This window comes from Branchiostoma belcheri, unplaced genomic scaffold, assembly GCF_001625305.1.
Source record: "Branchiostoma belcheri isolate BF01 breed outbred unplaced genomic scaffold, Haploidv18h27 scaffold6, whole genome shotgun sequence".
NCBI classification, from domain to species: Eukaryota; Metazoa; Chordata; class Leptocardii; order Amphioxiformes; family Branchiostomatidae; genus Branchiostoma; species Branchiostoma belcheri.
In genome coordinates this window covers 3,127,817-3,144,138 of record NW_017804242.1, presented here as the reverse complement: position 1 = coordinate 3,144,138, position 16,322 = coordinate 3,127,817, and the positions used below count along the sequence as shown (strand labels likewise).

Here is a 16,322-nt window from a genome sequence, read left to right as displayed (position 1 = left end):
TGGCCATTTTGACACAAAAATCGCTATTGGACAGAAATTTTAAATGGCAAAGTTCAAGTCAGATGTCTAGCACATACTGTACAAATCAATAACATTTAGATACCAGATTATCTCATTTATTTCTTTCTTCACAAGTTTTCCAAAACTGGGTTAAAAATCTCCATATTCACACCAATGAAAACTACTAGTACCTTCTTCGTCCAGCCCTGCCAGAATGTTGTATGTGTAGTAAGGGAAGAACCGTCGGTAGTACAGCACTGTGGACAGCATGGCGGCGATGGACTTACAGCTCATGGTCTTGTTGTGTTCATGCTTGTAGTTCTGTGGCAATAGAAAAACAGAATCTCCTATCACTCACTGATGTGTGCATTATGATACTAAAGGTACGTGTATCACAATACATGTACTAGTATCAGGACAGCAGTTAAGAAAAAAAAATTTAACAGCTCTCGGTGGCACACAGTTAGACAAATTAGCCGTTAAGCAGTTAAGAAGCTATCTACAAAATTAATGAAGTGATGACAATAGTAAGGATTTAATGGAGTTGTTGTCACTTGAAGCTGTTCTATCTAAACTTCAGCTTAATCTAGGAGATTTGTGATTTGTCTGACCTTTAACCTTGCATCCAGCATCTTTGTCAGGGTCAGGACATCGCCATGGAAACCACAGCACCCCAGTACAGTCCTGTCTGTGCTGTAAGGTGAAAAGATAAAAAACAAAATAGGGTAACTCTGTAAAATAAGGAATTCCTAGCAATAAAGCTTAAATCTTTGGTACTTTTGGTAATACTGTTCCAATTGCTGTGCCGATGATTAAAAAATGTTTCAACATGTTTAATCATTTTGTGATGTGACTTAAATACAGCATGCACAAAAACTTGAGACTTGTAAATCATATGAGCAGTTTGAGGTTTCTTGCTTTTCTCTATATCTTTCAATTATTGATAGCAATTTGTGAGCCAGTAGGGAGAGGAAAGAATTTCCGATCTAAATGAGAAATTGGAAAACAGCTGTTGGAAGATAATTAAACAAAATGGTGGCATGGAAGCACAAATAGGAGTACTAAGGATGGATAAATAACTAATAATTTGACAGATGTATTCACTAATGTCTTACAGTTTGTATCTCTTTGGAGAATCGCGACTGAGGATGGAGAAATATTCGCTCAGTCTGGCATCACACGCTAAGACAGCGTAGTCCTCTCCTGCAATGGCCAGCACTGTCCTGTATCATGTGTATGGAACATTGCGAACTGTCAGTGTGTGTTCAAAATAAACTGTAACGTTACTTATATAAACTGTCACAAAGTATTAAATCAGTGATATCATATCATATCATATGGCCTACTTCTCTGCAGTAAAATTATGTAATATAGAAGATGGCATTGGAAGATGGATATGGGAACCTAATACAGAAAGATACACTGAATATTTCAGATACAAATGTAATATTGAGAAGACACGAATTAAACGTAAAATTCAGAAACTGGACAAAGTAAGTTGTGGTTGAAAAGAGCCATGTCATTTTGCCCCCCTCCCCACTTCATTTTTTTTGTCTCGCCCAAAACTCACCCTCCGTTCCATGAATACGGGCTGAAGTACTGTTGTCTGGGTCCGTGTGCGCCGTAGGGCTCGGGTCCCTGCATGTGAACCCCTGGCTGCGCCATCATCCCTTCCCTAACACTCGTAGTCTGCAAATTCGTTGGAGCAAAAATCGGTATCTTCTCTGGTTTTCACAAGGTTTCTCTTTCCCATGAAGCTCTGATCTCAAATCTCGTACAGATAGTCACGTGATGTATATCTACTTTACCACTTTTAAGACTTTAACAACTATGTAAGATAAATTATGACAACTTTTTCAAATAAGTATATAAATATGTGTCATGCTGTGGTTTGAGGGCTGAATTGCCCCTCAAAAATTAAAGTTTTTGATAATTTTTGATTTTTAGTATCGCGAGATTTCTCGAGATGTCGTAGCAGCGCGGAAAAGAAAGAAACCAAGATGGTGGGTTCAGCGTGTTTGTGGTGTGATGTGTGCGTTTTCTTTTGCCTTTTCACTCGTATTGAGCTTATGACAATACATTTGTGATCTCTTTCAGCTGTTCTACTCATTCTTCAAGTCCCTAGTTGGCAAAGACGTAGTCGTGGAGCTGAAAAACGACTTGAGGTGAGTAAATAGCATGGGGCTTCAAGGGGGGGGGGGTATCATCACCTGCCTCCTGGCTTTGCATAATTTCAACAACTAATATATGAATATTTGACACATTATATTTGGCTGCTTTTATGAATGGCTTTTATAAACAAGCTCTACATTTTGTTGGATCTTCTGTGCATGGTCTATGACAACTGAATATAGCTAGACATAATAATTTGACCATCATATTAATATTCAACTCCCTTTATTATTATTTTTCAGCATCTGTGGAACATTACACTCAGTTGATCAGGTAAAGACATTTATTCCTGACAGTAATGGAACAAGTTGGCAATCAACATACATGTATTCTTAAATCCATTTGTGCATTATTACATTTTTTTTATCTTTCTCAACTAATGACTATAAATACAAGTAAATAATAATTTAAATATATGATGGTATTTATACATTCCAGTTTTTGAACATCAAGTTGACAGACATCAGTGTTACAGATCCTGAGAAGTACCCACACATGGTGAGTACATTATTTTAAATCTAAAAGTGTTACAAGATGAACATAAAGCTTCAGGAGATTTCATTGAGTAAAGTAGCAGCAAAATTGTTTATCTCAATCAGGTCAAATTTAAGTTCCTTGGCTATCTATATTGCATAACTTAACCGTTTTTTTCTCTTTTCACAGCTGTCAGTGAAGAACTGTTTTATCCGTGGCTCGGTGGTTCGGTATGTGCAGCTCCCAGCAGATGAGTGTGACACACAGCTCCTACAGGACGCGGCCAGGAAAGAAGCAGCGCAAAACAAACAATGATGACAGACATACATAAACAGAACTATGTCAGCTTTACTATATCAAAGACTCACTCTTTGCAAACCTTTTCTTTTGGCAAATTTTTAATGAAAAAAAAAGACCATGGTAGCAGCCCTTTGTTCTTATAACCTTTAAGTTTTCTAGCCAGAAGAAGATTTTGTTTTAAATCCTTTCCAAAGATTATGAATCAGGGATGGAGCCTGGTTTGACGGTTGTAAGAAAGAGATGTCAGTTCTAACATGGTCTAATTGCTGTATATATCAGCTATTTTTGTCGGACATAAGAGATGCAAAGATCAGTTTTGTATTTGCAAAATGATTTGAGATACTGGAAATGGTACCTGTAAGGTAATCTTGGTACAAGAAGAGTCAAGTTTTCATGTTGTACATTATTCAGATAGCTAAGACTAAGAGGCTTCTTTTGTTACATTGTTCTTTGAGGAAGATCAGTTTATATGAACATAAATTACCATAGACTGTAAGTCATATGTTATGTGTTATCTTAGTTGTTAGCATTGGTTATTTTCTGTTAGACTGCCCCAAAGGATATAGTACAGATGTACTATGATGCTGTATTAGTGTAATGAAAGGTTACTGGACTGAGACAGAAATAAACATCAATCATGTGTAACTTATCACTGGAAACCTGGTTTCGTGTTTTCTTCACTTGTGCTTCTCAGTTCAATGCTTTGATCGTATGTACAGGTTCCATACCATAGTTTCCCAGGAAATACTAAAGTACAAAATAAAACTTCCAATTTCAGTGTGATATCTTTAACCTGCCAACATTTTGATCTATAGTTTCGCAGAAATATTTTGTGAAATCTAAAAGGTAAATACTATTCAGAAAATACATGCACATTTGTTTGAAGTGCAACTTTGTACCCAAGTCAGGCTTATGGGTACTTACTGTCATGTTGAATTGAATGCATCTAAAAAGTAGGTAAATTGTAGGTTACTAGAACCTCCCTAGTTACTAGTACATGTATCATGCATCCTTGATTAGAAAAGAAAGTTTGACTATGGTCCTTTCATTGAACAAACTTTCTCTTATCCGTCCCCTGAGAAACCAAATGGAATGGCCCAAATACCTGGCGTACCCGGAAGTGCATCAACATGGCCGCCATAGGAACGTGGACGTTCGCTGTCCCCGCAATCAAGGTGGTAAAACGCAAACTCGGAGACGGTTCGTCCTGTCTAGACGCACTAGAAGCCGGTATAAATGCCGTGGAAGACGACGGTTCCACGGGAAGGTACCTTGTGGGCCGCGGGGGGTACCCAAACGCCAAGGGAGTGCACGAGTTTGACGCTGCGGTGATGGTTGGGGAGGGGTGCCGCTTCGGAGGCGTGGTAGGGTTACGGGGCGTGGCTACACCTGTTAGCGTTGCGAGAAGGGTGATGGAGACGTCTTCCCACAGTATGTTAGTCGGACCGGGAGCAACAGCATTCGCCGTGGAGCAAGGCTTCCCTCTAGAAACTTCAGACACGCTACATACAGAAGAAAGCTTGAGCGCATTTCGGAAGTTTCTCAAACAGCAAGCCGAGGAAGCGAGAGCTAGGGCGGAAGAAAAAATGCAGCAAGAGAAAGAGGAGATGAAAACCGAGGTGTCGCCAGGAGGGCATGATACATTGGGCCTTATCGTACTCGACAAGAACTCCCGTATCGCTGCAGGTGTGTCGACCAGCGGGGCGCCGTTCAAGGCAGAAGGCCGTGTCGGGGACTCCCCCCTCCCGGGCTGCGGGCTCTACGCAGACGACGCCGGAGGAGCGGCCGTGGCTACGGGAGACGGAGACAACATCATGAAGTTCTGCCCGTCTTTTCAGGTGGTCCAGATGATGAGGCAGGGGTTCGATCCCCAGACGGCTTGCAGAGAGGTCGTCAAACAGATTCAGCAGAAAGTCGGCGCAGACATGTTTGAGATGGCTCTGGTAGCGATGGACATGAAAGGCTGTAGGGGCAGTGGAAGTACAGTGGTACAATGGGAGGATGTCTGTGAGGGGAAGAAATACGATGGGTTCCCCTATGTAACTTGGACAGGAGAGAGTTCAGAGCCGGCCATATGTGTAGAACCAGCAACTAGGTTGAGCTAGGGGTCTAGGACTAAAAATTATTGGCTCTTTATCCAGAGGGCAGGGGTTCAAACTCTAATCCTTCAGGCACAATGTCTGTACATAAAAAGAACCCAACACACTTCTGGAGAAGAGTTAGGTGATCCAGTGCAGTGCTTGGTATTAAAAGCGAGCCATTCCGAAGCCACCTAACTGCACCTTCAAACAATGATGCTATTGATAATGCATTACACTTGAGTTCGGCTGATGAAAGAAGCGGTGTGCAAACGGTATGTAACACTACATGTAAAGAAAAAGCACAAAAAAATTGAAGTATTGGGACTTCCTTTTATTCGGTGAAAATCTACAATGCTCTTGGCAGTACATATCAAAATGTAGTTTTCATCTGTTGTGTGCGACTTGACTTTTGCAACAAATGCCCTTTCAGCCTTTTTTTTTCAGGTTTGACACAAATTAAACTTCATTTGGCCTTTCTGAGATGACATTACCCTGTATTGTAAGAAACTACAATATAACTTGCCCTTGGATCAATTCAATTGCCAATAAACTGTTGGTTTTGATTGATTTAAATTGGGAAGGAATGAAAAAGTTGTGAGGAATGCTGTTTACACTGGTACAAACTTGTCTTTTGTTTATGATATGTGATATCAAGCATGTTCTGCTTGCTCAATCTACAAATGTATTACATGTACCTGGGTCTTTGTATTCAGCTTGAATCACTATTTGCGAGAATAATCTGTTATTCTTGAGAATACTAAACCATAAACAATAATCTGTTATTCTTGAGAATACAATGTACTACACCATTTTCCTCCATTGTTTCTACAATGCATTAGTTGCCTGTTCATGTCACATACCTAAAGAAATGTAAACAAACATACCATACAATGTACAGGTATTTACCTCAGGCACATTACAGTGTGACAATGCAACAATCTGCTGAATACTTATCTTTTGTTTTACAATGTGTATACCTCAACAGTAACAACACGTCCGAACAATGATATGAGTTGTTTAGATTCTGAAAAATACTTCTTGGCATCACTTGTGAAAATAACTCTATCATAGTGGTCCCTTTCACATAATAAGCACACTTTACATACATTGAGAATGTCCTACACTATATACATTGTATATTGCAGCCTTTGGCTTTCAACCTTCTCCCTGCCTAATCCTGTAACCAATACAAGTGATGCCAAAAGTCCACTTCAGCAGGGAGACAGTTAACATGTACGGCAACTACTCACAAAAAAATCAGAGCTGTATACCATAAATCCTATGAAGTATGAGAACATTACAAAATTTTTGCACCATCTCATCATTGTGCAGAGGAAAAGCTTGACATGGCAGCTCAGCTCAGACATGTAAATCTGGCACTTAAAGTTGATAATTGAGAGATCATTGCATCAACTTCCAAGTCTTGCAAAGGAAGGCATGCATAGAAAGGAAAGTTTGTGCATGGCTTTTTCAGTAAAGGTATACAAGATATCGCCCATGCTTTCTTGTAATAAACAATAGTGCAGGGATAGGTATATATCATGAAGAAAGTTTGGTGATTGCAGAGGTGATGATGATTTGCAGAATCATAGCAGTTGGTGCAAAAGGCAAATGCAAGACTAGAATACTGCTCCTAGGTCTCTAAACAAAATATATACATCTATATACTCTATTTGTAATAGAGAAGTCTTGGACAATGCTATTGCCACCTACATGTACACTTTAACATCTATTCTCTCATATGGCTCAGTACCCATTTATTGAACGGCTCTTCTTACTAACAATGTCAAAGTATTAATTCAACGGCTCTTACTCTTACAACAATCTTAGCTTCATTGCATCTCTAAACATAATAACATACCAGTAGTATCCAAAAGTAACCCTTGTACAAAATTACTCCTTTACAAAAATTCACCTGGCAAAACTCCTATCAAAACTAATCATCACTCTGTAACAATACTTTTAAAGGCATCGTTGGACATTCAAAGGTGAAAAAATACAATTTGGTCAACATCAGATATGCCGAAAGTACCATGAATATTATAAAGTTCCTATGCCCCTATTGTATTTTGCACTGCTTCAGGAATTACCGTACTACTGGAATCGCTTGTAGTGGCTTCCATCTAATTTCTTGCCGCAATTATGCTGACTACATATACAAATGTACCATTTTTTCTTCTCAATTTTCAATTGGAAGTCCACTGACTCTAAAAAAGGCATGATTATAATGACAAGTCTTGGGGCACGCTACTCAATGCAAAAATACTACTGCTACAGTACATGTATTTGTGGTTCACAGAGCCACGCAACGTCATGCATCTTTTTCTTCATTGTTGGTGGGTTCAACTCTGCTATTCTGCTCCCACACTTTGTCCATGGCATCTTTCCCAGCGATGTCATCTGCAGTTAGCTCAAGCAGCTCTTCTGTGTTGGCGATTCTGCGGACTGTCTCTCCTTTGGCTGCTAGAATTTCTTCAATGTTTCTATGGTGGAAAGACAAAAGGAGAACTTCAATAGGGTTCTTGTAGAAATTCATCTTTTGCCAGTCCATAACCACTTCATGAAGGCTGAAAAAGTTGCACAAAGGGACATGGTCATTAGGCAAAAGTATACTTAGTACAAAAAAAGTAGAGGGTTGCCCTTTGGCTTAGGCATGGTATTAGAGGGCATAGCCCATCCCTAGGCTATTTCTCTCTTTCCACCACCTTTTACCTAACCAACCAAAGTCTGATGCATTGTGTGTGGAATGAGGACAGTCATAAAGTGCCTTTAACAAAATAAAAAGCTTTTTAGTTTGATAGAAAAATCTAAGCTTTGTATGTCTTTGGTTGGCCAAGGCAAAGTAAATGTTAGTACATGTACACGAAATGACCAGTCCCTTTGTGCCTTTTTTTCATCCTTTGAATGATTTTTGGATGGCCCAAGTAGACAGGGAAATATGGCTGACAACCACATGCAGGCCCCTATATATGGAGAAAAGGGTAGTTAAGGATATGAAAAAGTGGTGGTTCAGCAACAATTATGTCTTGAATAAGGTCTGTAAAAAATGTTGTACAGTCATGAAACATGAACCAACAAGAAGACAACACTTCAAAACCAACTCATTCACAATTCAGCACTGTCATTTGCATGATACAAACATCTTCACCTAAACTGATGACAATCATTTTTAATACCAAATCTGCAGACTTGGGAATTGCGAGATATTTTGAGTTCCTTATTTATTTGGTAACCACTTTGAAAACCACACCAAGAAACACAACAATCAACTTCTTAGTGGAAGAACCACTACACTACATCTGTGAAGTAACTGGCTTCTTCAAGTAGTCCCCAATCTTTTAATTCAAGGTCAAAAATTTCATCTGTTTTGGCAAATTGGCATTAAATCTTGTCTAGCAAGAAAACCATCAAATCTGGAAAAAAACTCAATGTTTGCAGCATAATTGCAGGTTTTAAGACAGACTACCTGTCCAAAAGTCAATGTGTCACAGATATAAAATATTTACCGATTAACACTCCAAAATTGTGGGGTTACTTCCAGAAGATGCCAGTAGAATATTATGATCAGTGATCAACAAATCTGCAAGAAACTCCGGGCTGTCCCCAGCACCTGTTCAACAGTCTATCTGATGGGTAATATTTGAAGTTGGACACGTTCTTACCCACACAAACCTTTGCAAATAGTTTGGTAAATCAACTGGGTATGAAGGTTCTTCATATTATTAGCCAATAATTAATACCTGCCAATGTTTTGATAGTCTTTTTTCTACCTTACAACATTACAATGATGTGGCCATAGACAGGGAAGAGGACACTAAATATTAGTGATGGATTTTGAAGGCTTGAGTAGATATGAAAATCTATTCCAGTCATGAACATTAATGAGAAGGAATACAAATTACAGTCACATTTGGGACTGTTACCTACTCACTGCAGTGCCACCTAGCGGCGGGAACTAGAACCTGTCATTGCTGCACTGATAATTAATTATAAAGTGATTAGGTACAGGTACAAAGAACCTCAATACCCACTGAGCAAAACATTATTAAAAATGGGCTATGTTTGTATAAGAATGCTAGTCTGCAAATTAAACCCATCTGCTGAAGTTGAACATTATGACAGTGCTCTGGGGCCAGCCCTGACCCTGAGTGATTGTAATCCACGGTCAGCCCTACAGAATGCACGTTAGGACAGAAACAAAACCACCGCTACCCAGCGTGTTGGTGGTAAGGATCTCCAGCGTCCCCTCATCGAGGCTGGACTTCAGCACCTGGTCTTCACGACCTGCGAGTACTGCTGCCACATTCCTATCGTGCAGAAAAAAGGGGGGAGACCAGAAAAGGCTGGTTAGTTCTTCTGAAATCATGTGTTGAACATAAGAACATTCATATTGTAGGAACCAAACATATCAGCAATACGTAACAGTCTGTACAACACACAATGCTACTAATTGACCTGTTGGCCCCTTTTGAACTTTGGCACAGTCCAGCTTTCTGCCAATTACAGACCAAATAATATGCTCCCACATTTGGATTGTAAATTGACAACCTCTCCAACAGGATTGCAAACACTGATCTTCTTCTCCTTCCAATGTTTGAGTTATTCTTGTTGCTGCTACCAGTTAAGTTTTTTCTTTTCTGCGAGTGAGCATGTGGGCAGACTGTTGTAGAGCCCTGGCATATACATGTATAACCTTCCACGATGAACAAACACTCCAGCTTTTCAAGTTACCCAGTTATGTTTGCAAAATATATAATGTTTCAATACCAATGTTTATATAGACCTTCTGTTTATACTTTCTACATACAGGTAGGTCTCATTGATCAATGAGGCGGTAGGGCTAATACACTACTGTGTTTGGGGAATGGTGTTGGAAGGAGCCCATCCCTCTCCTTTCTAACCTGGGTACCATCCTCCATAGATTCCCTGGGGGCATGTTGGCTCTGGAGCTGATGAGCTGGCCTGTGTAGGCCCTGGGAAGAGTCTGGCATCCAGGCTACCACAGGGGCTGAGCACAAGGACTCTAACTGAAAATCGTTTGTTACCATCATGGCAACTTATCACAAGTGCTCTTTCTTGCAATGCATTATCGGTGCTATGGTCATTTTTATTTAACGACAAAAAGCTTGAATACCACCTTTCCCCTATCATGAAATGAAATCAATTAACAGTTATGTGAGGTGGGTTTACTTTTCAGTGACTGCAAAATCATGATTATTAATTATATATGCTTTTCCAAATTACATTTCTACTGAAGTATAGAATTCTTTTAAACCAGGAACTCAACACTACAAAAATGTCCTTTCCCCTCCTCCTTCTGGTACTACAAAATTAAGAGCTAGTTTCAGGCTTGTGGGCATGAAAATTATGTTGCAAGACCAGTCATCACTACTTACTGTGCTTACCCATGCGCATCAACAAGAATAGTGAAAGCTTTGTTGGTAAATTCATGCTCCAGACAACAAGCTTGAAGATGCCTGAGGCATGGAAAGTGTCCAGATAATTTGTCACACTCACAAGACGAGTGTTCATCTCATCAAGGGTTTTTCATTTTTGGTGTCTTTTAACCCATTGGTTTCTACCAGTCCCACACACATATGGGTGATATTTGACCCAAATCCATGTTTTTAAATACAGACCTTCTACCCTGTTCTTGAGAGAACCACCCCAAGTTGTCCGCAATCAGATGGTTGTTGTCGCATCCGGAGCACTTGACAATCACCACCCCCTTGGTGTAGGCGACCTTGGAGATGACCTTCACAGACCTGGTCTGGCAAACTTTGCAGGTGTAGATGAGCTGCATCTTCTCAGGCTCCACCTGCCCAAGACTGGCGCTCTCTCCTTGCACGTCTTCCTTGAGGGCCCCTTGGTTGTTGGACACTTGGGTTGTTGGGGATGCACCATTGGTGATGTCAGGGTGTGGGGAGTGGTAGCAGGCACAACTTTGAATCTTGGTGACTGGAAACACTTCTCTCCTGTTTCTGGCGACTGCCATCTCCCCCCGACAGTTTCCACGTGTGTTCTGTCTCATGTAAGACAACAGCCCTCTCCTTGTCATGACGCTCTTGGCTCCGTAAGACCTGCCCAAGACACATCTCGAAAGGTATGGCAGTCTGGCAGAGGCCTCCACAGTCTTGACAAGGCCACTGATTACTGGAAACGACATCTTTAAGTCTCTAGAAAGTCAGTCTTGTACTGAAGTTGTAGCCGTAACTGCGGGAAGAGAAGCTGGAACCAGTTCCAACCAGTTGGCCAACAACGTGGTGTTTATTACGCCACGCGTGAACTGTTTTCCTCACTGTCCGACGAAGTTTTCACGCCAGAGGAATGGCAACAGCTCTATCAAATCCACGAGAATGTTCTGCGTTCACATGAGTATTCACTCAAGGGGTACGCCCAGGTAACTTACCTGAAGTTGTTCTCCGTAACCCTTGATCTGGCTGGGCTACTGTTCGTCTGCAGAAAAACAACATGTCACGCCATGCACCACAGCTACACGCACAAACCTCTCGCACTCACCCACTCATCCATGACGCTACAGACCATTCTGTTTTGAAAATAAATTTATTTTAACGTTTTCATTTTACAAAAGTCACTAAACTAGCAAATAAAAAACCAGAGTGCTTGATAATGACTCTTTTCATTGCGTTTGGATAGGGTTGTGCAATCAGCTGGACTAAAGTCAGACTGTACTAAGTAAGTGGTAAAGTCTCGTTACAAACATTTACTCATTTGTCAGTCAATCATCTACCAATCAAAATTAGTTATAGATATAATTTTACACATAATAAAATTCGTTTAATTTGATATCATGTACACTGCATAACTATTAATAGCAAATCGGATAGATGTTGTTAACTTATAAGGAAAACATGTTACCTCGATATAAATGGCACCGTCCAGAAGAAGATGGCGGCGCACAGTAGAATTTTTCTCCCTTTTCGATTTGCTATTTTTACAAGTCAAAATATTAGACTTCGGCCGAGACTTATTCTTCTAAAAGCAGAGCATTATAGCAGAATATCCCATCAGGAAGGAGTTGGAGGTAAAGTTTAGATCTAGTTCATATTGTCAGGTTTGATGTGCAGTTTTTGGCATCTCGAATTTTTACCTTCGCCAAGAAGGTTATGTTTTCAGAGGCGTTCGTGTATGTGTGTGTGTGTGTGTGTGTGTGTCTGTAAACACGATAACTTGAGAAGGCCTTGATGGATTGTCTTGATACTTGGTAGGTGGGTAGGTCTTGATGAGACCTCAAAATGATTAGATTTTGGACACCCTAGCGGCTTGTTATAGTACTGCAGCTGAACTTCCGGTTTTGATATCTCATGATCTAGACATGCTATGGTGATGAAATTTGGATGGTAGGTAGGTCTTGTGCTGGGGAAGAAGTGACGTGAGTTTGGGCCCCCTAGCGGCTTGCTCTGGAACTGCAGGGATATATTCTTGAAAATATTCAAAAGGGGATAACTCAAGAACCGGTTGACGGATCGTTATGATTTTTGGTATATAGGTAGCTTACATGATGCTTAATATAATTATGTCACAATTATGCAAATATAGATGTCATTTGCATAATTTATGGGGAAATTCTATAAATCAGCTGCATTCCAAGATAGGACAATTGAAGCTTGTGACATTGGTAATTGGCAACGAGAGAAACACAGGCAGATATTGATTATGTTAATAATGACTTAATTTGCATAATTATTGAGAAAATTTTATAATTATGTAATGATAACTGCCTGGAATTTCATACTTGTGGTATTTGAAAGTTAAGTTGAGGTGAACATCATTAAACATAATTTATTCAAATCAGGACCTCATTTGCATAATTTATTAGGAATAAGTAGAATGCATTGTTTGTTGATATAAGACTGTCTTTTGGTTTAGATATTATGATAAAATGATATAATTCATGAAAATTAGGTTCCTATTTCTTAAATCAGGGGGAATAATCTAATGTATAATTTGTCAGTCATAAAGATTAACATCATTTGGCGAAGGTATGAGATCTAGGAACTCTAGTTTACAGCTGCACCAAGGCCAAGGAAGTTCGACCGGTTCTACATATAACGTTATATATATAAACATCCTTGGTTGCACCCTTTCTCTTAAACCTCCATGGTTGCACATGTACACTTCATGATTATCTTAAACCAAGGAGGTTTCTATCAGATTAAGGTATTGACGGTAAAATTGGGAGGATGACATTTTACTTGTAAGATTTTTTCTACTTTAGCCTGTCAGTAAGATATTTTATTGCTATAATTTGACAGTCTAAGACTGGCACTTTCATTATTGACAGGGACAGCTTGTTAATAGCCACATTCATTGAATAATTTACAACCATAACACAATCAAATTGATTTAATCAAGTAGTGATCTTCATCACCAGCCTCACCACATGCAGAAGAATGGACACCTCCTCTGTACCAAGAACATGTTCCGACATCGTTGTTCCAGAAAGCTCTGTTGACTGTTGGGTCTGCGGCTGTTGCTATAACCGACCCCTACAGACATGGTATGGCAAATCTTCAAATATTTGTGGTGATTTTAGTTTCGTGGGGCTCCTCCATGAAGAAATCATGACAGTGAAAATATGCCTCAATATTATTTTGATTTCCTATTATCTACAACCAGAGTGTTTGTATAGTAAATTGGTATAGCCGGTATAACCACCCTTCAGCATAACACACCAGCTTCACAGGCATACGGCATGGTAGCAGCTAGCTATCCAACGACTTGTCAGTCTGATTTTGATAGCACATTTGGCATTCTCCAAAGAATTATTAATGTTGCCACCACATTTCCAACAAGGGAGTAACACAACAGCTCACTTCTTCTCAAATTAAAATGTAGACCATTTCATGGGAAGGTGACTCACATTTCCCAAATTTGGCCTCTTGCACAAAATTGTTCACTAACATTTCTAGTTTTTATATTTAAGGTATTCTATTTATAATCCTCGACATAAACCGTAAAGCAAGTCCTGGCCTGGTGACAATTCTGATTGACTATATAGTGATTGAGCTAGTATATGATACATGTATGTGCCCTGTACATGTTTCCTCAGATATGATTGCAGTGTTAGGAGAAACTACAGGCTACTACGCCCTCATGAGAATACGGGACCAGATGAAAGCAGATCCAGTTGGTCAGCTGATTTTAAGGTAGCTTTTTGTATCATTATGATTTATTTGTCATTACATTAGCCATTAGGGTTTCTAGATTTGATGTTGAAGTCCATAACCCATTAAATAATGTTACCAATGTTGAATGTTACAGTGAGAGGCCAAGAATCAACACAAGGACAGTAGATCTGGAAGAGCTGAGAAATCTTCCTGAAGGCACCTTTGGTAGGGAATATGTCAACTGGCTGGACAGAAATGTAAGAATGTGTATATTTGTGATGGTATCAAAATTGAAAATGATAAACATGGCAAAGGCATTAATTAATGTATTTGACATTGAAAGTAGATTTATTTTTGAATTGAGATTAATTAGTTACTGAGGATGACTTAAGGCCAGTGTAAGAAGTCTCACTGCTTGGATTGGCTTGTTCTCTGGTTATTTCACACACAATTAAGATTTCTTGACAACTTCTCAAGTTATTACATTTGTCATTTTGTGTACTGTTGGGAACCTTGAGAATATTTTCAAACTGAATCTGATAGTACATCAAAGTTCTTTACTCAGAACTTTGAATAGTCAATCATTCTCCAGCTTGATGAAATTACTTAGGGATGAATCCAATAGTATACTCCAGGCTCCGCTCCTGAGGTGTCGCCAAAAATCAGAGGGGCAAATGCAAGTCTTTTACTTGGAAGTTGTGTATTTCAGGATGTGACCCCGGACTCCCGTGCACCAGTCAAGTTTATAGACGATGAGGAGCTTGCTTACGTGATTCAGCGCTACAGAGAGATCCATGATCTCTTCCACACACTACTGGGCATGCCCACCAACATGTTAGGGGAGTGCACTGTCAAGATGTTTGAGGCTGTGCAGACTGGACTGCCCATGTGTGCAATGGGAGCTGTGTTCGGTCCTTTAAGACTGTCATCCAGGTAAGTGTTTTTACTAATGGATTCGTGTATTCCGTTTTCTAACATGTGTAATACTAGTAGCCTTGTGCTTAGCCAAAATAACAGTTACTCCAGCAACTAGATGTGATTTTGGAAAAGCCAAAATCATTTTCAAAAATCATGTCCAGTTGCTTGAGTAACTGTTTTTTGGTGTACCTTATAACCTGGATGCCTAACCTTCATCAACGAGCCTAGTGCTTGCTTTGCATTCAGGTGATTGAGGAGGTAATGAGTTCAAACCCTGGCAAAGCCAAAGACATTTTTTTATGGTAACTACTGTACTCCACACTAATGAAAAAGATTATGGTAGATGAACACACAACACTAAAGGTGGACTTGCCCTCTGATGAAGATATAGAAATGGAGAGTAGCTACATACATGTATGTTCTATTTGGAACCCTCAGAGAAATGGTCCAATACGTTTGTAATATTCCTATGTATTTTTATTTTGAAAACAATTTTGCTGTTTTCATCCCCAGACAAAGGTGGAAGCTGAGGAACTACTACATCCCCTGGGCAGTGAGGGCCGGCTACAGTGCCAAGTGTCTGATGAACGTCTACTATGAAAAGAGATTTCACGAACCACTAGAAGAACTGAAAGCTGACTTGAAAATCCCTCCCCCTCCACAGGTACCCAAAAGTACCAGCAGTAACTACAGTAGACTGTATAAAAGATGACATGACGGTTGAAAATGTTTTCAAATCTTAAGAATGAAATTATCCTATTGTGGCATTAAGACCTTACTACAACACCAGAACAGCTGTCACTTATATTCTATCCAGACTACTAGTAGTTAGAACCATTCCATGACTTTGCCTCCCCAAGTCTTCCTGGCGTACATGATGCAGTACATTTGTATGTATGTCAAAAGCTGTATTATAAGCAGTGTAGTGACTTCCTGTGACATTTATAAATTTTATATAACCACTGGACTATGCATGCTACATGGTCAGAACAGTACACCTGGATGTGTATGCTGTATGTACACATTTTATCCATTTGTTTGTAAAAAAAAAGTTGTTTGAGATCATATTTGAATGAAGTGTATAAATAGAGTATGTGTTATCCGTTATGTTTGTGTATACACAGTGTACATCCTAGTATGACAACTCAAGCATAAGATTCTCATTTTGTAAAGAACCATGTAACTAGAACTGCTATTATGAAAGATTAGAAATAGAACAAATAAACACAAAACACATACATGAAGC

General features: G+C 39.6%; 5 protein-coding genes across 8 annotated transcripts in view; 3 read left to right on the top strand and 2 right to left on the bottom strand.

Moving 5' to 3' along the window:
- LOC109482553 (proteasome subunit beta type-1-like) overlaps nucleotides 1–1,769 on the bottom strand; it is a 3,585-nt gene extending 1,816 nt beyond the window's left edge. The window contains exons 1-4 of the mRNA XM_019785305.1: nucleotides 1,571–1,769; nucleotides 1,116–1,223; nucleotides 612–693; nucleotides 192–321 (exon numbers count right to left, since the gene is read on the bottom strand). Coding sequence (XP_019640864.1) covers nucleotides 192–321; nucleotides 612–693; nucleotides 1,116–1,223; nucleotides 1,571–1,668 — 418 coding nt within the window. The 5' untranslated portion in view covers nucleotides 1,669–1,769. The remainder of the gene's footprint in view (nucleotides 1–191; nucleotides 322–611; nucleotides 694–1,115; nucleotides 1,224–1,570) is intronic.
- Nucleotides 1,770–1,954: 185 nt separating this feature from the next.
- Nucleotides 1,955–3,605, top strand: LOC109482336 (U6 snRNA-associated Sm-like protein LSm2). Its single transcript, XM_019785017.1, has 5 exons — nucleotides 1,955–2,003; nucleotides 2,098–2,165; nucleotides 2,415–2,445; nucleotides 2,611–2,670; nucleotides 2,836–3,605. Exons 1-5 carry the CDS (start codon nucleotides 2,001–2,003, stop codon nucleotides 2,959–2,961), a joined length of 288 nt encoding a protein of 95 aa, XP_019640576.1. The 5' UTR covers nucleotides 1,955–2,000; the 3' UTR covers nucleotides 2,962–3,605.
- A 459-nt stretch (nucleotides 3,606–4,064) lies between these two features.
- On the top strand, nucleotides 4,065–5,646 carry LOC109482592 (N(4)-(Beta-N-acetylglucosaminyl)-L-asparaginase-like). The gene has a single exon (XM_019785373.1). It carries the CDS (start codon nucleotides 4,077–4,079, stop codon nucleotides 5,049–5,051), a length of 975 nt encoding a protein of 324 aa, XP_019640932.1. The 5' UTR covers nucleotides 4,065–4,076; the 3' UTR covers nucleotides 5,052–5,646.
- A 522-nt stretch (nucleotides 5,647–6,168) lies between these two features.
- LOC109482593 (mitochondrial protein import protein ZIM17-like) lies at nucleotides 6,169–11,588 on the bottom strand. Of its 2 annotated transcripts, XM_019785375.1 has the most exons (3): nucleotides 10,667–11,582; nucleotides 9,240–9,334; nucleotides 6,169–7,510 (listed from the first exon to the last, which is right to left on the bottom strand). In XM_019785375.1, the coding sequence occupies exons 1-3, from the start codon at nucleotides 11,191–11,193 to the stop codon at nucleotides 7,491–7,493; spliced, it is 642 nt and encodes a 213-aa protein (XP_019640934.1). In that variant the 5' UTR covers nucleotides 11,194–11,582; the 3' UTR covers nucleotides 6,169–7,490. The 2 variants fall into 2 exon arrangements, with proteins under 2 accessions (XP_019640934.1, XP_019640933.1); XM_019785374.1 differs by lacking the exon at nucleotides 9,240–9,334 and having other exon boundaries at nucleotides 10,667–11,588.
- A 119-nt stretch (nucleotides 11,589–11,707) lies between these two features.
- On the top strand, nucleotides 11,708–16,243 carry LOC109482609 (ubiquinone biosynthesis protein COQ4 homolog, mitochondrial-like). Of its 3 annotated transcripts, XM_019785406.1 has the most exons (7): nucleotides 11,931–12,072; nucleotides 13,267–13,269; nucleotides 13,423–13,548; nucleotides 14,101–14,197; nucleotides 14,313–14,415; nucleotides 14,868–15,091; nucleotides 15,590–16,243. In XM_019785406.1, exons 1-7 carry the CDS (start codon nucleotides 11,937–11,939, stop codon nucleotides 15,786–15,788), a joined length of 888 nt encoding a protein of 295 aa, XP_019640965.1. In that variant the 5' UTR covers nucleotides 11,931–11,936; the 3' UTR covers nucleotides 15,789–16,243. The 3 variants fall into 3 exon arrangements, with proteins under 3 accessions (XP_019640967.1, XP_019640965.1, XP_019640966.1); XM_019785408.1 differs by lacking the exons at nucleotides 11,931–12,072; nucleotides 13,267–13,269 and adding an exon at nucleotides 11,708–11,723; XM_019785407.1 differs by lacking the exon at nucleotides 13,267–13,269 and having other exon boundaries at nucleotides 11,937–12,072.
- The last annotated feature ends 79 nt before the right edge of the window (nucleotides 16,244–16,322 follow it).

Bases quoted from the DNA above. Each gene is read 5' to 3' on its own strand.
- LOC109482592 (XM_019785373.1), top strand. From the start codon at position 4,077: ATGGCCGCCATAGGAACGTGGACGTTCGCTGTCCCCGCAATCAAGGTG.
- LOC109482593 (XM_019785374.1), bottom strand. From the start codon at position 11,193: ATGTCGTTTCCAGTAATCAGTGGCCTTGTCAAGACTGTGGAGGCCTCT. The intron at 7,511-10,666 runs GTCTGTATTTAA...TTTCCACCATAG, and splicing joins TCTCAAGAACAGGGTAGAAG to AAACATTGAAGAAATTCTAG.
- LOC109482609 (XM_019785406.1), top strand. From the start codon at position 11,937: ATGGCGGCGCACAGTAGAATTTTTCTCCCTTTTCGATTTGCTATTTTT. The intron at 14,198-14,312 runs GTAGCTTTTTGT...TGAATGTTACAG, and splicing joins GTTGGTCAGCTGATTTTAAG to TGAGAGGCCAAGAATCAACA. The intron at 15,092-15,589 runs GTAAGTGTTTTT...TTTCATCCCCAG, and splicing joins CCTTTAAGACTGTCATCCAG to ACAAAGGTGGAAGCTGAGGA.
- LOC109482336 (XM_019785017.1), top strand. The intron at 2,446-2,610 runs GTAAAGACATTT...TATACATTCCAG, and splicing joins CATTACACTCAGTTGATCAG to TTTTTGAACATCAAGTTGAC. The intron at 2,671-2,835 runs GTGAGTACATTA...CTCTTTTCACAG, and splicing joins CTGAGAAGTACCCACACATG to CTGTCAGTGAAGAACTGTTT.